At 47.5% G+C, this 23,495-nt stretch overlaps 1 protein-coding gene across 4 annotated transcripts; it reads left to right on the top strand.

Annotated features, from left to right (window-relative positions):
• The first annotated feature begins 30 nt into the window (after window positions 1–30).
• LOC119236427 (monocarboxylate transporter 1-like) lies at window positions 31–16,201 on the top strand. Of its 4 annotated transcripts, XM_054691710.1 has the most exons (6): window positions 47–76; window positions 853–940; window positions 7,602–7,855; window positions 9,091–9,234; window positions 12,151–13,017; window positions 14,994–16,201. In XM_054691710.1, exons 3-6 carry the CDS (start codon window positions 7,645–7,647, stop codon window positions 15,248–15,250), a joined length of 1,479 nt encoding a protein of 492 aa, XP_054547685.1. In that variant the 5' UTR covers window positions 47–76; window positions 853–940; window positions 7,602–7,644; the 3' UTR covers window positions 15,251–16,201. The 4 variants fall into 4 exon arrangements, with proteins under 4 accessions (XP_054547686.1, XP_054547685.1, XP_037356154.1 ...); XM_054691711.1 differs by lacking the exon at window positions 853–940 and having other exon boundaries at window positions 31–76; XM_037500257.2 differs by lacking the exon at window positions 47–76 and having other exon boundaries at window positions 670–940.
• The last annotated feature ends 7,294 nt before the right edge of the window (window positions 16,202–23,495 follow it).

Below are 23,495 nucleotides of genomic sequence, written 5' to 3'. Positions count from 1 at the left end.
GTCCGGCAGCTTCCCCGCGGGAGCGGCGCGAGGTGCCGACGGGAGCCCCGCGCCCCGCTCTCGCCCGGCGCGAACGGTCAGTGGGCGGCGGGGTGCGGGTCGGGCGCGCGGGGCCGGGCAGGCGGGCGGAGGGCGGCGGGCAGGTGCCCGGCGGGGGTGCTTTGATCTGGACGCCGAGGGCGCGCGCCCCGGAGTCGAGGGGGTCGATTCGCTTCGAGCCTCAAGGCGCCCCGGGCCGCGCCTCCGCGGGTCGTGGTGTAGGAGGAGAGTTCTCCTGGCGTGGGGGGTTCCTGGCGTGCACCCCATGATCAGGATCCTGCTCTGCAGACCCCCTTCCTGCCCCTGGCATTCACCCTCGCAAATTGAGTCGTCGCCCTTTCTAGATCCTGCACGACTTGGCTCCACCCGTAGAAAGTCCCTTTTTTTGTTCCCCAAATCTCAGCCGACCCTGTTGTCCATAGTATTTGGGGTGTCAGGTGCCCCGTAGCTAGTTGCATTGTTTTGGTTTATTGTCTCTCCCCTTAGCAGAGTTTAAGTTTTGTTAAGGGGCTGTCTCTCCTGTCCCCGCAGCGCAGTCGAGTGGAATGGGGGCGTCTTGAGCAACTTTGGGGGTTACTCCGGGGTCGGAGGGGTCCTGGTTTCTGGGGGTCCAGGTTACTTCACTTCAATTAGCCCCGAGCCTAGTCCTCAGGAACCTTCTAAGATGCAGGACTTTGTCACGCAGTTCAACTGCGGTAACCCCTAAGGGGTCGTTGACCCTCCTATTGCAGGTGATGGCTCAGCAATTTAGAAACGGATTTGCTGACCACGTCAGTGGTCATTGGCCATGGTGACATTTGTGTTTTGTCACAGAAAACAGCTGGGAAGGGCAGCAGATGCACACGTGCTTTTTAAGAAAGTGACACAGATTGGAATACACTGGAAGTGTATTATAAAGAAAGTGAGTTTTATTGTAGTGATTGTATATTCAAAGACTTGCATTGTCACCACTTAAAAATGTTTAGATTTAACCTATAAGTGTGTCTTGGGGTAGCAAAATTTCCTTTTTGATACTTAGCATCCATAAATGCCTTCTCAAACGACATTGCAAATGACCATTTATCTCTGCTTACTGTAAGTAATGCTTATGCCTGACAAAGAATGCTCAATTTATTAGTCTTGTGGGTTATCAGGTACTCTACAAAACCAAAATTTTATTCCTGTGAAGTCATGAGCTCAGATGTAGCAGTAATGATGTTTAGATTCATTCCTGGAATATTAAACGATAATTATACAAGAAAGAACTACAAGGGGACAAATGTAAGGATGTCAAGTTTGGAATGAAAATAAAACTTGGAAGTCGAATTTTAGTTATCAAAACCTATGAGATACTTTTACTTAAAACTATAAAACTGTGGGGCCTCCCCGGTGGCGCAGCAGTTGAGCGCTGGGTTGCGAAGCTGCCCGTGGCCTCTGCGGCGCCGGCTCGATCCCCGGCTGCTCCTCGATCCCCGGCTGCTCCCCGGCCACCAGAGGAGGGTCCCACATGGCGCGCAGACCTCTCCTGCCGCCCGCTGCTCCCCTCAGCAGTGTACTTCGGTCCTTCTGCCTGCTCTGCTCCCGGCTCTGGCTCTGGTGAATTCTCTCACCCTCCCGCGCTTCTGACTGTACCCAGTGCATGTATAAACAAACAAACAAATAAATAAATAAACATGCCTCTATAAAAAAAAAATAAAATAAACATTTAAAAAAAAGTCTTAAAAAAAAACTATAAAACTGTGAAGCTAGTTAAAGTGTTAAACATTTCTGTGAGTAGTTCAATTCATATCTTTTTTCCCCCCAAAGAAAAAAAGAACATTCTGCTGGCTTCTTTTTTGTGACTCATTCTCCCATCTTGGCCTCAAACTGTTTGAAGTAGATGTCAGCACGGGGATACCGTAACTTCTGCTCAAAAGGACAGTGTGAATGACTATCACCCAATATAAATGATATCCCAACAGAACATTCATACTTGTTTGTTATTTCAAAGGAGCCTGTACATTTCTGCTTCAAACTCTGGGACAGAGCCAGTCAGAGACAAATAAAATAGTCCACTTAGGTTTTGATTTGGAGAGTCTACTTTGGATTGATGCGGAAAATGTATGGGTTATATTCTAGATTATAATCGAAAATTCTACCAAGCAAAACTCTTTTACACTTAAAGGAATTTAAAGGATAGTCTCTATTCTTTTTTTCACTATCACTTCTGACTCTTCTGTCTTTTTTATTTTTTATTTTTTTTTTTTTAATAGAGGCATGTTATTTATTTATTTATTTGTTTGTTTGTTTGTTTGTTTTGTTTATACATGCACTGGGTACAGTCAGAAGCGCGGGAGGGTGAGAGAATTCACCAGAGGCAGAGCAGGGAGCAGAGCAGGCAGAAGGACCGAAGTACACTGCTGAGGGGAGCAGCGGGCGGCAGAGGAGGTCTGCGCGCCATGTGGGATCCTCCTCCGGTGGCCGGGGAGCAGCCGGGGATCGAACCAGCGCCGCGGAGGCTGCGGGCAGCTTCGCAACCCAGTGCTCAACCGCTGCGCCACCAGGGAGGCCCTCTTCTGTCTTTTTTAAAATGTGAAGGGGAAAAAAGTGGATCTCTATATAGAAAGTATTCCAAAATAAGAAATTTCAAATAATGAGGAAAGGAATTTGTTAATTTACCGGAACTATCTTGAGTCAATGCCTAGGTTTTGGATTTTTGTTTTGGATGTTATATTTTAATCCCCTTTTCTTTCTAAATCTTGCAGTTTTCAATATAATTTTGACACTATAGAATAAAGGTTTTAATACAAGACAATGTTACTGAGGCTGTGAGGCAACAGCTGGGTGATAAAAAAAAAATGAGGAATTATGAGAAATCATAACTGGCAACTAAGCCCAGAGTTTAATCACATGCAGTACGTGTTAACTGTTCCAAGTGAATCTTCAAGTACAGCTCTGATGTAATTGAGTAGGCATGTAGATTTAAGCATAAATAGTCTGTGATGAATTAACTTTGTCTTTTGACACTTAATTCAGAGATAAACTTGTAAAATTCATGCTCTGTAGCATTGCAATTTCATGTAATCTCTTAGAACCCAGATCGTTTCCTTTGAACTGAGATGTTACAGCTTCTATAATTCTGGTGGAAATCTTAGAAAACTTTAAGTTGAAAATATTTTTGTTATTCTACTGGTAGGTGAAATGTCTTGGGGCAAGTCACCTTCCCTTTCAAATGGTGGTGTAGTTTCATGGAACTGTTTTGCAGATCTCAGTTTGATACGGATCCTAGATTTAAAGTGATCTCTCCTGAAGATGGGAATGGATACCTCAGTACTTAGCAACTTATTTCACACAAATCCTCCCTCTTTCTTTTCAAAATGAAAGGCTACCTCACTCATCCCAGATTTTAGTGTGGTGCACTGCCCCTAGGGTATAAAATCTGGGGAAACAATCCAAATAAAATTCAGAATGCACAGCCCCAGGGAGAAATTTTGAAAGTGATAGGACCAGGTTTCACTTGGAAAAAAAAAAAAACAACTATGCCCTTGGGATTGTTCAGGATTTAAAGAAGACTGGATTGTAACATATCAGTTGTAGGATAAGCATACTCTGGATGACAGCATTAATCTGGTTACAGCAAAACATCTTGTAAATTAATGTTCATTTGTAGTGATTTTGTTTAGTATCACTATCTTTAATATGTACTATGTAGTATTACAATTAGAATAACTTGACAACCCAGCAGTCTATACATTTTATTCCTCTTAAAAAGTACATTAAAGTACATAGTTTTAGAATCAGCCTCACTTAGCTTTGGTTAAGGACTCTGTCATTAACAACCTTAGATACCTCTTCATTGGCAAAATGGGGCATCAATTAATTTTACAAATATACTTACTATCTGTCAGAACCTTCCTACTCTAGATAATGAGGTGTATCATTGAACAGCAGATACAGTGTCTGCTCACAAGGGCATGCACAGTGAGAGAGACTGGCAAACAAATTATACTGGCAGGTGTTACCACAGAGGTAAGGATAGGGTGCTGTGGGTACACACAGCAGAAATGCCAAGTCTAATACTGATGATTTAGGAAAATTGAGACCTGAAAGCAGTCAGGACTAGCAGTCAGCAGTGGGAGAGCTAGGACTAGGCACAGGGAACAGAAATATGCAGAGGCAGAAGATGGGAGAGCACAGCTTCAAGGGCTCCATTAAGACCAGAGCATAGTGCAGATGAAAGGCAGGGAGAGAGGAAGTTGGAGAGGCACACAAAGTTGAGAATCAAATAGTTTTTGAGGGCCTCCCTGGTGGAGCAAGGGATTAAGACACAACCTATGAAGCAATCTGCAGCCACTGCAGCACAAGTTCGATGCCTGGCCAGGGAGCTACCCACATGGCGCTGCAGACCTCTCCTGACTCGCCCGCTGCTCCCCTCAGCAGTGTATTTCAGTCAATCTGCCTGTTCTGTTCCCCTACTCTGTCTCTGGTGGATCCTCCCACACACCCCCACGCCTCTAACCTGTACCCCAGTTCTTGTATGTATAAATAAATAAATAAATCTTTTTTTTAAAAAAAAGAAATAGGTTTTTGAATACTTTGTTAAGAGGTTTTTTTTTTTTATTTGTTTGTTTGTTTGTTTTGTTTATACATGCACTGGGTACAGTCAGAAGTGCAGGAGGGTGAGAGGATTCACCAGAGCCAGAGCGGGGAACAGAACATGCAGACCGACGAAATACACTGCTGAGGGGAGCAGCGGGCGGCAGGAGAGGTCTGCGCGCCATGTGGGACCCTCCTCTGGTGGCCGGGGAGCAGCCGGGGATTGAACCGGCGCTGCAGAGGCTGCCAGCAGCTTCACAACCCAGCGCTCAACCGCTGCGCCACCAGGGAAGCCCTGTTAAGAGGTTATTCTTAAGGTGGTATATCTGTTTTAAGAGTTTTAAGAAAGGGAACAAAATGACCAGCTTTACTTTTAGAAAATCACTTGGGCTGCAAAGGGAAGACAGAAAGGTGAAAAGAAAGGAAACTAATTAAGGATGCTATAATATTGACCCATGGGAGGTGGTGACCTGAGGTTAGGTGTAGTGACTGTGAACATGAAGGGAGAACAAGTCCAGGAACTATCTAGTAGGTCAGATATGGTGTATGAGGGCCAATGAAAGGAAGGTGACTTCCAGGTTCTGGTTTGGCTTGTGATTTGAGTCATCCAATAATAAGGAAGTCGGTAGAGCAGATGAGTTCTGAGTCCGCAGAATGTTCACTTAGGGCAAACATGATTCATGTTTAAGGACTGCCCAGCACCCATAATGCTTCATAAATCCAATAGTATATCTACCAAACCCTGGAGTAAATACATTTCTTGACGATGAAATGTTGCATTGCCTTTAAAATCACAAAACACAAGTCCAACTCTTTGGGACAGAATTGTTTTATTCCAAAATTCACATTTTGTAACCCTAACTCCCCATCCCTTAAAATGTGACAGTATTTGGAGATAGCCCATTTAAAGAGTTAATTAAAATAAGAAGGATATATGGGTGGGCCTTAATCCAATATGACGAGTGTTCTTAGAATAGACACACCAGACATCTACATGAAAGAGCTGACCATGTAGACACACCGTGAGAAAGCAGCTGTCTAAAAGGCAAGGAGAGAGCCTCAGAGGAAACCAAACCTGACATCTTGATCTCAAACTTTTAACCTCTAAAACTTTGAGAAAATAAATTTCTGTTGTTTAAGATGTCAGTCTATGGTATTTTTTTAAAAGATTTATTTATTTATGCATACAAGAACTGGCGTGTAGGCCAGAGGTGTGGGGTGGGTGAGAAGAATCACCAGAGACAGAGTGGGGAGCAGAACAGGTTGGATGTACTGAAATACGCTGCTGAGAGGAACAGTGGATGGGATAGGAGAGGTCTGCTATACTATGTGGGTCACCTCCCTGGCTGGGAATCGAACTTGGCTGAGATAGCTTCATAGTACTGAGACTTACCCCCTTGCACTACCATAGAGATCCCTATGGTATTTTCTTATGACAGCCTTAGAAAGCAATTATACCAACCATCACCATTTCTATCCAACAGTTGTACTAAGGATGAACTCAGCACAATGGAGGGGGGAGTGTTCAGAAGGGGAGGTTTAAGAATTTAAAAAGAGAAAAACAAACTGCAATATGATTATGCAGAAAACCTGCAAGAATCTACTAGTTAACTATTACAAATATTGAAATGCTTGTAAATTTGCCAAACTAAAGATTAATATTCAAAAACCAATTGTAAGATGGTAGAATAAGTCCCTCTGAGAATTTGCTCCTTTATAAAAGCAATTAGAAAAACATTAGCAAAAATTATTAAAGTCAACATTTTAGAACTCAAACTTTATCTGAGGCTTGCAATAATCCAAAAAGAATGTAGTCAACAAAACATCTGAATCTGGGGCCTCCCTGGTGGCACAAGGGGTTAAGCACCCCACTATGAAGCAATCGGCGGCCTCTGCTGCGCCAGTTCAATCCCCGGCCAGCCAGGGAGCAACCCACATGGTGCAGCAGACCTCTCCTGTCTCCCCGCTGCTCCCCTCAGCAGTGTATTTCAGTCAGTCTGCCTGTTCTGTCCCCCACTCTGTCTCTGGTGAATCCTCTCACCCCCTGCATCTCTGGCCTGTACCCCAGCTCTTGTATGCATAAATAAATCTTAAAAAAAAATCTGAATCTCAGGAAGAATAGCAAGATTTATGTTTTAACATGACTTCTTCCCATCCTTCTTTCCCCAACTCTGTGGTAGCATTGCAAACAAATGTCCTTGCAATCATAACTGCCCTGAAAACCAGCACCATAGTAGCCACTGGTGGGGCAGACTGGATTTATAGCCTGCCGAAGAGTCTCATACCCTGAGACTTTAACATTTTTTTAAATTTATTGATTTATTTATACAAGCACTGGGCACAGTCAGAAGCGTGGGAGGGTGAGAGAATTCACCAGAGCCAGAGCGGGGAGCAGAGCAGGCAGAAGGACCGAAGTACACTGCTGAGGGGAGCAGCGGGCGGCAGGAGAGGTCTGCGTGCCATGTGGGACCCTCCTCCTGTGGCTGGGGAGCAGCCGGGGATCGAACCGGCGCTGTAGAGGCTGCGGGCAGCTTCGCAACCCAGCGCTCAACTGCTGCGCCACCCGGGAGGCCCGACTTTAACATTCTTTAACATGACTCGCAGTTCCTGGAAACCCCAACCCATAGGCTTGTCTTTGACCTGATTCAGAGTTTTGTCAGTCCAAACAGCCTTTCCCCTAAGATATTTGTGAAAAAACAGTTCTGGGCAATTATTTAACATCTCAGCTACCCATGTTGGAAAACAATTGGTGCAAACACAAAGGCTGATCAAATATCTATAAGGAAAAACTAGGTGAAAATGAAGTGTCTTCAGGGGGCTTTGATAAGCTCTGACATATTCCTAGGCCTCTCTGCTATGGCTGTTAGAGTTTTTCTACTGTATTTAAAGGAGAACTAATAACATTGAAAAACATTTTAGGTATCTGAAATGTAAATGTAAGCAAGTTGATGGACGTGTTTTGTTGTTGACCTACTTGTTATGTACTATTTTAATTTCATATCCTTTAGATATTGGGATTGAGCTGTATTTTGGAATTCATCTTTCCTTACAATGGCAGTTGGAGGTCCAGTTGGATACACCCCCCCAGATGGAGGCTGGGGGTGGGCAGTGCTGGTTGGAGCTTTCATTTCCATTGGCTTCTCTTGTGCGTTTGGCAAATCTGTTTCTATATTTTACAAAGAAATTGAAGAAATATTTAACGCCAGCACCAGTGAAGTGTCGTGGATATCCTCCATCATGTTTGCCGTCATATATGGTGGAGGTAAGTGCCCCGGCGGGTCCACTCCTTCAACTTTTCATCGGCTGACCAAAGCTCTGAATCAAGTGCTCTCTGTTCTCGATGCCTTTATCAGTAAGATATCGAAAAAGTTAGTCCTTGAAGCTAGTTTATTGGATTCATACTTTTCATTCCTTTTAACAATAAAAGCTACAAAGCAACTATATACTCTACTAGGTCAGTTATAAAACAGGTGTCTTTATAAAAGAATAACTTGGGGCCTCCCTGGTGGCTCAAGGGGTTAAGAACCGCACTGTGAAGCAATCTGCAGCCTCTGCAACACGAGTTCAATCCCTGGCCAGCCAGGAAGCAACCTACATGGTGCAGCAGACCTGTCCCGTCTCACCTGCTGCTCCCCTCCGCAGTGTGTTTCAGTCAGTCTGCCTGTTCTGCTACCCACTCTGTCTCTGGTGAATCCTCTCACCCCCTGCATCTCTGGCCTGTACCCCAACTCTTGTATGCATAAATAAATAAATCTTTAAAAAAAAAAGATAATAACTTTCTTTCATAAGGTGTCTTGTGTTAGTTGCCGGTACACAGAAAGGCAATCGATGTTTGTATTTTAATCATATATCCTGTAACCTTCCTAACCTATCGTTCTTTCCAATAGTTTATTGGTAGATTTTTTCCTAAAATTTTTAGATAGGCAAATGTATCTCCTATAAATACTGATAGTTATACTTCCTCCCTATCTTACTGAGCGGGCTTGGACCACCTGTATAGTGTTGAAGAAAAGTGATTATGGTATGGATACTTGTGTTTCGTAATTTTATCATTGTTTAGCTAGTTTGTAAATGTTTTCTGGCATTTGATGGGATTTGCACATAATGTCATATTTGTGTGTTTACTCCAGATAACCATACATATATGTTGCTTATATCCTCGATATATGAAGTTTCCTTAAAGCCAGTGTATTTGTAATGTATTCTGCCTTAAAAGAGGTTAAGGTTTTTCATGCTTTAAAGCCATCCAGTGTATTCTAGGTCTATAGAAATTGTACAATCAATGCTGTGTTTTTCCCATTACACAAACCTGTGGCACGGAAATAAAGATAGAAAGTGTCTTCTTCTGCCTTCTGTTGTGCCTGTTCATCTTGCAGGATGGGGGATTTATGTGTTGGCAGCCTTTCATGTCATTAATGCCATGTAGATGTGCCTTGGGACATTGGTGTGAGGGCTGAGCTTTTCCTCAGGATCACTCTGTTGTGGGTTATGTTCTAGGTCCCATCAGCAGTGTTCTGGTGAATAAATATGGCAGTCGCCCCGTCATGATGGCTGGCGGCTGCTTGGCAGGCTGTGGCTTGATTGCAGCATCTTTCAGTAACACCGTGCAGGGACTTTACGTATGCATTGGACTCATTGGAGGTGAGTTGTGACAGATGTATTTTCAAGCATTGAATTTTTTTCTATCATCCACCAGTTCTTTTGTGAAGTGAAACATCATTGTTAGAAAAGGTATGACACTGGGCCTCCCGGTGGCACAGCGGTTGAGCGCTGGGTTGCAAGGCTGGTTCGATCCCCGGCTGCTCCCCGGCCACCGAAGGAGGGTCCCACATGGCGCGCAGACCTCTCCTGCCGCCCGCTGCTCCCCTCAGCAGTGTACTTTGGTCCTTCTGCCTGCTCTGCTCCCCACTCTGGCTCTGGTGAATTCTCTCACCCTCCCATGCTTCTGACTCTACCCAGTGCTTGTATAAATACATAAAATAAATAATAAATAAATAAATCTTAAAAAAAAAAAAGAAAAGGTATGACACTGCCATTTTAAAGAGTGACAGGTATGTTAATTTAATAGTACCAGAAAAGCAAGTATTTAAAGCAAGTTCTGGTACTTCATAGGTGTTACTTTTTTCCTTTTTCCTCTCAAATTTTATTGATTTGCCATTCGTTTCCCCAGTTGTATAATTTGGGGAGTACAACTTCATACCTCCATGCGTGCACATGATTCATCCTTCACCAAATCCCCAGGACCACACTCTGTCAACTTCCCTCCTCTACCCTCTCTTCTTTACTCCCCCCACCCTGTCCTCTCTGGTAGCCAGTATATTTTTCAGAGTTTAAGAAGTGTTTTTGTTCTTTTGTCAGTTTGTTTTCTTTAGTTATTTCTGTTGCACAAATGAGGGGAAGCATTCAGTAATTGTCTCAACAATCGAGCATGTATTCCATAATGTCTTTATCCAGTTGTCTCTCGGTGGGCATTTGGATCTATGCTGTGGCTATTGTGAATAATGCTGCAGGGAACATAGGAGCACATACACCTTTTATTAATCTTTAGATATATACCTAGAGGTGGTATTTGATGTTTTGGGGGTTTTTTATTGGATGAATGAGTGGAGAGTTTCTCTTCTTTTTTCAATCTTTTTTTTTTTTTTTTTTTTTTTTTGTCTTAAGAAAGATACAGTGAGGGCCTCCCAAGGGGTTAAGCAGTGCACTATGGAGTAATCCATAGCCTCTGCAGCACGAGTTCAATCCCCGGCCAGCCAGGGAGCAACCCACATGGTGCAGCAGACCTCTCCTGACTCGCCTGCTACTCCCCTCAGCAGTGTACTTCTGTCTGCCTGTTCTATTCCCCACTGTCTCAGGTGAATCCTCTCGCCTCACACATCTCTGGCCTGTACCCCAGTTCTTGTATGCATAAATAAATAAGTCTTTTAAAAAAAAAGAAAGAGGGCCTCCCCTGGTGGCACAGTGGTTGAGTGCTGGCCTGTGAAGCTGCCCACAGCCTCTGCAGCGCCGGTTCAATCCCAGGCCTCTGGCAAGGGTCCCACAGAGCACGCAGACCTCTCCTGCTGTGCCCTCTGCTCCCCTCAGCAGTGTATTTCATCAGTCTGCCTGTTCTGTTCCCCGCTCTGGCTCTGGTGAATTCTCTCACCCTCCCGCGCTTCTGACTGTACCCAGTGCTTGCATAAATAAATAAGTAAATCTTTAAAAAAAAGAAAAAGAAAAAATTTTAAAAAAGAAAGATACAGTGATATGTAAAAGGAGTGTGACAAACTGTTGAGAGATCATTGGTACTCACACTCATGACCCTTTCCACCCAAGAAGAAATGCAGTCACTCAATAAGCTCAAATTAAGAATGTCAGGTACAAAGCAGCGGTTTTCTGGTAGAGAAGCCAGATGTATTTTCAAGCAATAAAGGGAACAAATGGGCAGTCATTGGAGAGATTGAAATGAGAGGCCATCCTCATGAGGTTTACCTCATAGGGGAGCAAGAATGGGAGAATACTGAGTAGCTTAGTGAGCTGATGATCCGTCCCTACTCCATTAATTGAAAAATTCACTATTTCCTTATTAGTTTAAATGTCTTTTAGTTATGATTCTGGACTTTTTTGCTCACTTTGTTTGATCAGTATTTCTAATTTTGAATAAGTACCATACTGTTCTAATTATTGTAGCTATATAATGTATTCATATATCTGTTAGGACTGGACCGACCAATCATTTATCCTTTTCAAATATTTCTAATGCATTTGTCTCCAGGTGTAGAGTCATTTTACCATATTTAAAAAACAAAATACCTAAGATTTTTGTAGAAATTGCATTGAATTAATGAGCTAACTGAAGTAGTGTTAGCATCTTAATAATGTGTTTTTTTTCTTTTAAAAGATTTTTTTATTTATACAAGAACCTGGGTATAGGCCAGATGCACGGGAGGGTGAAAGGATTCACCAGAGACAGAGCGGGGAATAGAACAGGCAGATCCACTGAAATACACTGCTGAGGGGAGCAGCGAGCGAGACAGGAGAGGTCTGCTGCATCATGTGGGATTCTCAATGGCCTGCCGGGATTGAACCGGCGCTGCAGAGGCTGCGGATAGCTTCGCAGTGCAGCACTCAACCGCCTGTGCGACCCCAGAGGCCCCGATAATGTGTTTTTTACCGCCCAATAATATTTTCTCTCCTCCCTCCTCATGCCCTTTCTCTTTTTTGTTCCCTATGTCCTCTACTGCGTATTCATCTTACTTTATGAATTTATAAAATTTACCCTTTCTCCTTTTTGTTTTTAATCCCTAATCCTCACAAAAGCTAAAGTTATGAAATTAAAGAATGCTACATTTATTGTTCTTTTTGTTGCTGAACTAAGAATTATTATTTTAATGTTATAGCTTGCTATTTACTGCATAAAGGAACTGTGAATTTTCATAATAACAGTTCATTAATGATATAATGTTTTTCATAATGATGAGTTGGTGTTCTTTCCATTTAGTTTCTCAGATTAATTAATAATAAGTATGTTTCTCACATATACTATAGTACATGATTATTTTTCTTTCTCCTTCCCAGGCCTTGGGCTTGCCTTCAACTTGAATCCTGCTCTGACCATGATTGGCAAGTATTTCTACAAAAGACGACCACTGGCAAATGGACTGGCTATGGCAGGCAGCCCTGTGTTCCTCTCTACCCTGGCCCCCCTCAATCAGGTTCTCTTTAATGTCTTTGGCTGGAGAGGAAGCTTCCTCATCCTTGGGGGCTTACTACTAAACTGCTGTGTAGCTGGATCGTTGATGCGACCAATAGGGCCCCCACCAGGCAGCGCAGGGAAAGAGAAGTCTAAACAGTCCCTTTTGGAAGCTGGAAAATCTGATGCAAAAAAAGAGTCAGGTGATGCAAATACAGAATGCAATGGAAGAATACTCAAAGAAGAGAAACAATCAGTTTTTCAAAAAGTTAACAAATTCCTGGACTTAACCCTGTTCACGCACAGAGGCTTTCTACTCTACCTCTGTGGGAGTGTGATCATGGCTTTTGGACTGGGCACACCTTTGGTCTTCCTTAGCAATTATGCCAAGAGTCAACATTTCCCTAGTGAGAAGGCTGCCTTCCTTCTTTCTATCCTGTCCTGTGTTGACATGGTAGCCAGACCTTCTTTGGGACTTGTAGCCAACACAAAGTGGGTAAGACCTCGAGTTCAGTACTTCTTTGCTGCTTCCTGTATTGCAATTGGAGTGTGTCATATGCTAGCACCTTTGTCCTCTAGCTATGCTGAGTTCTGTGTCTATGCCGGATTCCTTGGGTTTGCCTTTGGATGGTTTAGCTCGGTATTGTTCGAAACACTGATGGACCTTGTTGGACCTCAGAGGTTCCCCAGCGCCGTGGGGTTGGTGACCATTGTGGAATGCTGTCCTATCCTCCTGGGACCACCGGTTTTAGGTACAGTATGTGTCCTTACTTCTGTGGTTCTGTTTAAAGTAGAAGGTTAGAGTAGAAGATTAAGAAGGTGGCAGAAGAGCCTCCTTGGTAGTGCAAGGGGTTAAGTCTCAGCACTATGAGGCATTCTGCAGCCACAGCAGCACAAGTTCTATCCCCAGCCAGGAAGGTGACCCACATGGCACAGCAGACCTCTCCTGTTTCACCTGCTGCTCCCTCAGCAGTGTATTTCAGTGGATCCGCCTGTTCTGCTCCCCACTCTGTCTCTGGTGGGTCCTCTGGTGGGCCTATACCCCAGTTCTTGTATGCATAAATAAATAATTTTTTTTTAAAAAAAGGTGGCAGAAGTAGAGATCAGCAAGCTGCTTGATGGCAGGGAGAAGTCTTCCTTTTTCTGTGCCCTCAGTGCTGACTTGGAGCACAATGATTGCCCAGATGCTTAAAGAATTAAATTAAAATGAAGCATCAAGTTGAAAGGGGAATGAAAAGCTATTACAGTTTAAGTATGGAAATAAAATGTCCTAATCATGAAACTAATGTGTTTATTGTTTAAAAGTGTATAATAGCATTCCTTTTTTTTTTTAAAGATTTATTTATTTATTTATACAAGCACTGGGTACAGTCAGAAGCGCGGGAGGGTGAGAGAATTCACCAGAGCCAGAGCGGGGAACAGAACAGGTAGACTGATAAAATACACTGCTGAGGGGAGCAGCGGGTAGCAGGAGAGGTCTGCGCGCCATGTGGGACTCTTGACTGTGGCCGGGGATCGAACTGGTGCTGCAGAGGCTGCGGGCAACTTTGCAGCCCAGCGCTCAACCACTGTGCCACCAGGGGAGGCCCCAATATCATTCCATTTTTAAGGTACTGTTGGTGATTTTAATTGTGGCATCTATCTTAGTAATAAAGTTTAAATAACTACAGTAGCTACCAGGCACCATCCTAGTGATTTTAGAGATCCAGTCATAGCTCACAAGTCTATGAGGTAGAACTGTTACCATCCTCACTTTCCAAATGAAGAAACAGAAGCTTCTATAAAAGTGAAAGTACTTGCCCAAGATCACACAGCTAATAAGAGACCATCAGACCTGATGGGTTCTTCTCTGAGAATACCAAATCACTTCTCTTTTAACGTGTTTATTATGTAAAATAATTTGGGCTTCCTCTGGATATGACTCGTGCTTTTTAAGTTGGGGCATCATGTGGTAAGGAAGGAGACTTAAAAGACGTACTGACTTTTGAAAACTCCCCACCCTCTCGCCTCCCTATGCCCAGTGAGATTCCAAGTCCTGCTAGTTTTCACCTCCTAAACCTCTTTCTCTCTAATCTGCCCACTTTCCCCCAGCACAAGTCCCGCCCTGTCCACAGTCCCCTCCACTCTCTGGCAGATCCTAACTCACCTTCTCACTGGGTCACCTGTATCCACTCTGGCTATTCTTGAGTTTTGGAACTCTCCACATGCTTTCCTCATTAAGCCGAAGCTCAGATACCCTAAGTGGCTACAGGCCTCCAGGCCCAGCCCCACCTCGCCCTCCCCCATCTCTCCTGCTGGATTCCTACCCCTTGTCTTTTTCTCTCTCTGCTCCAGCAACAGGACCCTCCTCCCTTCCCCTCTCAGTGGCAGAGCTTCCTATCCCTGCTTTGTCTCACTGTTCTCTGCCTGGATTCCTTCCCCACCCCCTTTCTCCTAGACAACATCTGTTGTAAGTCTCTTAGTTTACCCTTGCAGAGAAGCCTTCCTGACCCCACTAACTGTTCTAACACCCTATTTTCAGCAAGGCCATTCAACATCTGTATGACACTACAAATAAAAAGGTCCAGATTATTTTTATCAGTTCCTTTTTAGACTAATGCCATTTGTAGTCTCTTTGAGGATTACCTTGACATCTTTCACGTGGATCCTTAAACTTTATTTTGGAAAGAGTACACTTGATCACGTTTACGCACACAACTTTTTTTTTTTTTTTTTTTGACCCCTTTAGGTCGTCTCAATGATGTGTATGGAGACTACAAGTACACCTACTGGGCATGTGGCATAATCCTTACCATCGCGGGTATTTATTTCTTCATTAGCATGGGCATCAATTATCGGCTTCTGGCAAAAGAACGGGAAGCAGAGAAGCAGTGGAAAAAGGACAGTAAAGAACAGGAGCCAAAAGAAATTACTACAACAGCGGGACCCAGAGAACAGAAAAGCCCCACAACAGGAGACCCCGAAGAGGAGAAACTCCCAGTCTGAAATCATGGATAAACAGAGGGGCTTTGGGCCAATGATACCTGAAATATTCTACTAAGCCATGTTCTGCTACTGGTGCTCACCACAGAGAGTGGACATTCGTGCAGAAGTCATGCCAGGTGTTTGTTGACGGAATTTTTATTTCATTCCCTTCCAGTACAGTTTGTATCCTCTGGGGACAGGGCATTTGCAAAAGATGAATGAAGGAAATAGCTTTTATTTGAAGTCACACTTATTAAGGTGTACTTTTCATATAGCCCTTTTATCAGAATCAAGTTTGATGAGTTTTGAGGTATTTAATCAAATAACTGCCATCCCAATATAAAGCATTTCTAATGGCCAAAATAATTCCCCCCCTGCCCTCTGTTGTCCCTCAGTACCCTTGCTTATAGCCCTTGGAGCCACTGATCTGATTTCTGTTCTTTTGCCATTTCCAGAATAGAACAAATGGAGTCACATAGTATGTGACTGGCAAAATGAGAAAAATATATTGGAACTTTATCTCTAGTCCTGACACAAATTCCAGAACCCTTGGAATCTCTGAAGTGATGAGTGTCTTTTATATTACATGCTAATTAGCTGCCCAGTATCTGGGACTTTAATACATGAGGGCTGGTCTCCATAAAGACCTAAGCAGGATTAGAAAATGGAAACTTTGGCCCCATACCCTGATCTACAGGGAGGAGCCAGGGGCCAGGAGTTGAATCAGTTTTAATCACATTAAAACAACCAGTGATTTAATCAGTCATGTCTATGAGTGAGGCCTCTATAAAAACCCCTGAACAGTGGGGTTCAAAGAACCTCCTGGTTGGTGAATACCCAAAGTGCTGGGATGTGGTAGGCCTAGAGGCCTGGAGTCTCCCTGTTGCTCACCGCAAACCTTGCCCCCACATCCTACTATCTCTTCCATCTGGCTGTTGCTAACTTGTATCCTTTATAATAAATCACTCATAATCAGTGTTTCCTGGCGTTCTGTGATGCATTCTAACAAATTTTCGGACCTGAGGAAGGATTGATGAGAACTCCTAATTTAGAGCTGGTTCAAATGAGTGCAGGTGGCCAGCAGGGCCTTGTGCCTGGAAGTAAGGGCCTCCTGTGGGACTGAGCCATTGGCCTCATGGGATCTTGAACATTTGCCATATGTTTTGCTCCATAATGAATCCTGCATGCCTACAACTGCGCCCAGGAGTGCACATGGCAAGTGCCAGCACCTGTAGGATGAGTATGTGGCAGGTAGACATCCTCCTTGGCCAATGCCACCGTGTCTTTTGTGATAGTGTGATGGTATGTTTTTTTCTGACGCTGCTCTTAATAAGCCAGTGTTCACGAATAGCCCCTTAACTGGGCCTTCATCCTAGCAATGACGCATGAATTACATTATTGGTCCAGGCTGGCAACGGATGACAGCAATAAGGTTGAGTTTAGTTGGGATGTACCTTTCCACCGGTGGGTTGTCAGGACACTCGGTGCCAAGGTCAAGTGAAAGTCCCTTGTGACTGAGCTGGATGCCAGAGGACAAAGGTGTCAGGGTTGGGCTATTCCCTAGGTTGCTCCTTCCAAGGAATGCTTCACAGCTAGAGCCTCTGCCTGCAGAGAGTAGCCTCAGGAATCAGGTGTCCCTTAGCTTCCTGAGACACTGCCCCTTGCTGTCTGGTGGGAGCAAATGCCTCCAGACCTTCCTGAGACAACTGCAGCTTTAGCACCACTGCCAGAATGGAGTCTCCTTGTTGCGGCAGAAACTAGTGTCTCAAGATTTTCCCAGAGCTCTTTAGATAGCAGGGCAGCCTTGTCCAGACCCAGCACTCTAGAGAGTTGGATGTTGGTATTTCAAGTTAAAAATGGTCATGATGGACATTGCTGTCATGGCTGTGGTGTCAGTGACCATGTGCTCATATTGATAAGGGCTCAATAACACCATTTAGCTGCCCCCACATCCTGCACATGGTCATTATTGATAAGAAAGACCAATTTTTTAATAATTTCAGCAAGGTAGGTTCAAAACACAAGGGACCTCACACTGACCTTCTGCAAGACTGGACCACACAGCAAACCCAGACGGGAGCCAGCGTGTGGACGGACAGTACCTTCACCCCTCTCTGCCTCCTCCTCCTCCGGCTCCCCCCAAGTTGGCATCCCAGGCCAGGACCCTGCCCCTGCCCCTGCACATGAGCCCCGCTCCTGCAGCCAATCCAGACTCTCTCCTTTTTAACCTCCGAATATTTTCTCAGTGTCCTACGCCTCTCAAAGGGCATGCATCCATTATCTAATCCCGGGTAACTATCCCCAAAGTGTAGCAGCTTAAAATAGCAAAGGTTTATTATCTCGCGCATTTCCCGAGGTCAGGGACACAGAAGCAGCTAAACTGTGGAAAGTCTTCTGGCTCCGAGACTTTCCAGCAGTTGCATCGAGATGTTGGCAGGACCCTAACTGGCCCGGTGCCCGCCACCAGCGAAGGGCTTTTAGGAGAGGGAAAAGGTTTTATTTTGTGGGACCAATAGCGCAAAATCGAGGGGGAGACCCAGCTCAAATCCACCACCCTGCCCGAGGTTAAGTGACTCGTTGTTTTCAAGGAGAGCGGGAAATCGAGGGTGGGGGGGTCTGGTCGGGGAAGGGAGAGGTGTGGGTTCCTATTGCCTGACATGTTTGCTCCTGGTCCTCACGGGTCACAAGTTCATGGGGGGCAGGGCTGCCTGTGCCCCGTGGGGGATTTGGAGGGGCCGACACTCTGAGCTTATTCCTGCTGGTCGTCTTTTCTGGCTTTTGCTCATGTGCCCCGTAACAGCGGCTGGATAACCTGTCAGAACCTATCAGCTAACCTCTCAGAACTTGCTTCCTCTGGCTTCTGCTGGTCAGCCTCTGCTGACCTTGCAAAAATAAGTCTGCACAAATGTGTGGAAGGGAGGGGAGATGCTCGGAAAGACAGTGGACACGCTTCGTCCCTTCCTCCGTTGTTGCTCTGGCTCCGGGTGCCCCTAGATGGCGGTGTCCCGTCGTGTCTGCCACCTACCCCTGCCTGATGGGCCAGTGCACCCACCCTGGTGACTGCATCCTAGCGGAGGGGCCCACATGCTTCTTGGACCCCGGCCCAAGCCCTTTACTGAGGCCACGGTCACTGGAAACATCGCCCAGCCCTCCCAACAGGACTCAGGGAAACCCTTGCTCGCTCGACCCCCAGCACCACTACCACTGGCTTGTTCTGCCTGGGGTGACAGACTGATTGGGGAGACAGAAATAAAGGTAGTCACACACGCAGGGAGCGCCCCCAAAGAACTTGGGGGTGTCAGGCTCCCCTAAGCCCTGCTCTGAGAGGAAGTTCCTTCTGCTGTGTGCTTGTTAGGAAGGTCAGAGTTCACTGGGCAGAGGTGGGGAGAGGCTCTGGGATGCAGGAAGGAGTCCTCCTGAGCCCCCTCCACACAGGGCTCGGAGTCTGGGCTGTGGGTGAGGGTCAGCCCCTTGGTGTGGGAGACTGAGCCCCGAGCCAGCAGGCCTGGGGCCCCGACAAGCTGTCCTGAAGCCTGGGCGTCTAGGCTTTCTCGTGGGGCAGATGGAGTTTCCGACTTCTGCAGCCTGAAAGATGGACGCCACCCTCTGGATTTGCAAGTGAGCCCTGGGGTTTCAGAGGGCCTCAGGCAGGAGACCAGAGGGCAGAACTGAAGATGGAGCTCGGTGTGCCTCTCCAGGGCTCTCCCCTATGCCCTGCCTAGGGATCCCCAGAGATTTCCCGGAGTTCAATAATGGATGTGGGGGTCATGGGGAAGCAGGATGCGCCTTGCAAGGGTGAGGGCTCTGTTTGCTTCTGGGTGGAGTCAGTGGGTGGCTGGGATCCGGACCCCCAGCCGTGCAAAGTCCTTGAGCTTGGGCAGGTCATCTGATCCCTGGCCTCAGAGGGAGGAGGGGAGCCTCATTTCCATGTGAGAAGCCTCCCGGTTTCCCTGTGGAGGAAAGGAAAAGGGTCCAGGTTGAACCTGCTTCAAGAGAGATTTGAGTCATGTGCAGAACACCTAGGCTGAGGGTGTGAGAAAGGCGGGGTGCCAGGTGGCTGCCAGCTTCAGGGTCAGGTCCGGCCTCAGGAGAGGACATGAGAGGAAGGCTCGGCATGGTCACAGGGGCACAGGGCATGCCAGTGGTGCAGACTGAGGCTGCACCCCACTTAGGGTGCAGGGCCTGGGCCACAGGCAGGAAACTGAGGGGCCAGGAGGGTTGGGAACCCCTCAAAGAGCAAAACTACTGCTGATTGCAGGAAGCACTGGTTTTCTACAGGACAGGAAGTAGAGTAAGGTCGATGGGACCCTTGGCTTGTCCAGGTTGCAGGACCCACAAATGTGTAAGATGCAGAGACGCAGGCCCACTTGGCTGGCCTGAGCTCCCCACTCAGAAGGCCTCCTTCTCTGGTGTCCCCCCTCCTCACCAGCCCCCCTGCTTCTCCCACTCCACCCTGGCCTGCCCCCTGCGGCACCCACACCCAGGCTTCCCGACAGTCCACACACAAGTTTCTCCAGGCGCAGCGAAGACCACCTGAAGCTAATCCTCCTGGGCAGTGGGACACGCCACCGCTGGCTGCCCTGGGTGAGCTGTGCGCCAGCCTGAGGCAAAGCGAGCTCCCAGCCAGCCTCCCAGCTCCTGCACTGGCCTGTCTTGCTGGATGAAGGACATTAAATATTCAGCAAGTGCTCAGCAGAGATAGATGGACCAACCCTGCGGAGGACGGAGCCCAGGGTGAGGCTCAAGGCGGCCTGTTCCCGAGAATTGGGACCCAGGCCGACTCCATCACAAGCCACAGTGGAGGGCAAACCGCCAGTGGCGATGAGCCTTCTCCACCACGCTGGGCTCCCCGCTGCGGAGAGAGGCTGTGACCGGGAGGAGACATGTCTTCCCCAGGCCTATTTAAAGGCGGCCTATTTGGGCAGGGCTGGGCGTGGGTTGGGGACAGGAGGGCTGAATAATTCAGAAAGCAGGTCGAGATGTAGCTGTTGCTGATGCTGCCTGCTGGACAGGTTCGGAGAGCACCCTGGGCTGGGGTGGGGGAGACAGAGAGAACGGGGGAGACAGTGAAGAGTGAGCATGATGCAAGCTCTCAGCACCCCTGGATGGGCTTAGTTTCTCAAGGCACCTTCCCAGGCCTGCTCTTTCCTGTCACCCTGGGAGGCAGAGCAGGTGACGAGCCTCGGGGAGGCTGACCAGCCGCTCAGCCCACATGCCTGGTACGTGAGACTGGAACCCAGGACTCAACCACCCTCCGCTCCCCATCCCCAGACAGGCACCCCTCTCTCTACACTTCATGTGTCTGTGCTCACCCGCTTTCTCTCCTCTCTTCCACCTCCTGGTCTTGGTGACCATTTTGGGGGGCACAGTAGGAATCACTGAGCCTGGAGCAAGCAAAAAAGACCTGCATTCTGGGCATGGCTTTGGCACAGCTAGGCTGTGTGATGTCGGGCAAGTCTGGCTCCTCCCTCAGCCCCCTTAGCTGAATCTCTTCTGTGGGACAAATATGTGGACATCTGTATAGATAATGGAGTAAATCGGGCTTTTTTTCTGCCTTCTTGCTGATAGACTCTAGGGCCGGCACCTGCAGCCTTGCGTCCCTCCCAGGTTGCACTGCCCGCACGGGATGTGTTCATGTAAAAGCACTTGGGAGCGTGAGCACAGGGCACGCGCGGCCACCTGGGGCCGAGTTGCATGGGCACGGGGCACGCGCACCTTGATTATGGACACCTGGGCCCAGATAACGCGCGGTGTGTGCTCATGTAAACACGGGCACCTGGGCCGAGAAGGGGGGATAAAGTCTTAGCTCTGGCAGTGTTACTCTGAGGCTAGGGGGCTCCCCTGGATGCTGCCTCCCTGCCCGCTGGTCTGTGCCCCGATTCAGCATTAAAGGCACGATGGAGATACCAAAGGCTCCAAAATTCTCTTTTTGTCTTCGTGCATCGACTATGAAGCTACCTGGCCTGGGATGGTTGCACAGCAGCATTCATGCCTGAGGTCCCTGCTAGCGCCAACACTCTCTGGTCCTGAGCCCCACACAAGCCAACCCAGGCTCTGCTTGTGGATGGCAGGAAGGGAAGAAAGATCTCTTCCAGTTGCTCCCACCCCAGGGGATCCTGCCTACTGCTCTCCCCCTGCTTCAGTGCAACCCAGGAGCAGGAGAGGAAGCACCCCCAACTATCTGTCTCCCAGACAGTTGTTTAAGACAGAATCCGGGGTGTTGACTCCTTTTCTCATCTGCACCCAGAAGCAGAAAGCTTATCTGTGTTTAATGAAGCCAGGACCAACCTAATTATCAAGGGTACTTGTGTTAATAAGCACCTTTCAATCCATGCAGGGAGCTAACACAGAATAAAAAGGGGAGAAAAACCATTATCTTGAAATATCTGGGCTCCTACCTGGGCTGAGCCTCCACGAAGTCATTATGGATAATTATGTGTCATTTCCCCAGTACAGCCCACAGTCCCAGTGAGGTGCAGGTAATGAGGCGGGGCCTGAGCCCCCTCCCCGCCCCAAGGCAGAGGGGCTGAAGTCATCAAAAAGAGCAACTTTCCATTTTTAGCTCCCTAAGATCCTGCTCCTTTCGAGGGGCCCCGCCCCTCTCCTCAATTTCACGGTTCTGGAGTCACCCCACTTCCTTTTGTTCAGGGAGAAAAGTCATTGCACCCTGAGATTCTGCAGTGGAACACTCTAGAAGCCTTCTGTGGAGAGCTCTAATTTTCCACCCAACTCAGCCTGAGCCGAATGGTTCCTTGGAGGAGAGTGAAGCAGCAAAGAGGCTCAGGAGTTAGAGTTGCTGATGGCTTGAAGAGAAAAGGAAGAGTTGAGAGAGGGGAGAATCTTTTCTTTCTGGCGTGAGCAAGGGATGGATGATAGCAGTGTCCACTGAGATGGAGAAGACAACACTATGTTTGGAAGAGGAGACATAAACTGGTTCATGTTAAATTGAAGATGCCTATTATGGCCGCAGAAGTCTAGCCGTGCTGCCGCCGCTGCCTTTCCAACCCCCTCAGCCCAGGAGTGAGCACTCTCACACCTGCACGCCCGGGCTCTCTGGGCCCAGGTGTCCGCGGTCAAGGCACACGTGCCCTGCACCCTCGGCCCCGCGCATCCACATTCGTGGGCAGGAGGGCGAGAAAAAGCCGGATAGCTTCATTGACCCTGCAGGAACGGAACAGAAAGGGAGTTTAAACTTTCTTGCCCCAGTGTCACAAGGAAGAGTATAGGAGGTGAGACAAGAGCTGCACGGCCCGCACACCCGGGTCTGGCCCCTGCCCTCAGCCTGAGCAGGGCTGCCTCCATCCTGTCCTCCTGGGCTCTGAGCGCTGAGGTGTGGCGGGTAAAGGCAGGACAGGACACAGTGCAGGTTTTCTGATCCCATGCAGACCGGGTAAAGGAGGAGTCAGAGTCCTCAGTGGTTTTGCATGTTTTTATTGGGGTTCAGCGGGTACGTGGCAGGCAGGGGTGCTGGGGGCCGGGAGGCTGGCAGTCCTCCCAGCCCCCAGCAAGTCTTCACTCTATCTGGGCTCTCCGGCTTTCTCTCGGCTTCTCTTTGGCTTCTCTTTTGGCTACTGCTTCGACTTCGACTTCTGCTGCTGCTGCTGGCGTCCCCGTGACGCTGCCCTTAAAAGCCCAGTCTCAGCCCAGGTGAATCCCATCTACCTAGGTCCACACCCTACTCCAGGTGCCCGCCATCAGGCATGCATTCAGGACCGCAAGGATCCATCATCTATCCTGATGGTGGGAGGGCAGAAAAGCCTGATATTTTTCCTTACCCGACAGGCGAGTAAAGGAAAAGCCGGGGAAGCAGGCATCCAAGGAGCCGCTGCCCCATGAGGGCAAATGCCTCGGTCTGTTAAGGGCAAATGCCTCGGTCTGTTAACCCTGAGCTCAGAAGGGAGTTGCTGGGAGCTGGCTGGCAGAACCCGTGAGAAAGCACTTAAGTGGCCCAAGTTGATGGAGAGATGGGAAGAGTCACAGGAGCGAGGGAGGTCAGCACTCCCAGACTAAGGAGGAGAAAATATTTAGGCCTTCAGCTGGTGGCCGGGAGAGCAGAGCTTCGAGAGCTTGTTCTACTGCAAATCTTTCTCTCCAAAGCTCCGGTCAGGACAGGGAGAAGATGCAGGAGCGTTGATTGAGCTCAGTAACCTCGTCCTCCTTGCTTGTCCCTCTAGCTCAGGTTCCTGGTGAACTTCTCCTGGGGTGGGGCAGGGTGGGAAACGGCAGACAGCTGACGAGGATGTAGGGACACTGGTGATGGGGCCTC

This window comes from Talpa occidentalis, unplaced genomic scaffold, assembly GCF_014898055.3.
Source record: "Talpa occidentalis isolate TD23 unplaced genomic scaffold, MPIMG_talOcc4v2.1 talOcc4.9, whole genome shotgun sequence".
Lineage (NCBI taxonomy): Eukaryota > Metazoa > Chordata > Mammalia > Eulipotyphla > Talpidae > Talpa > Talpa occidentalis.
This window is presented reverse-complemented; position numbering and strand designations above follow the sequence as displayed.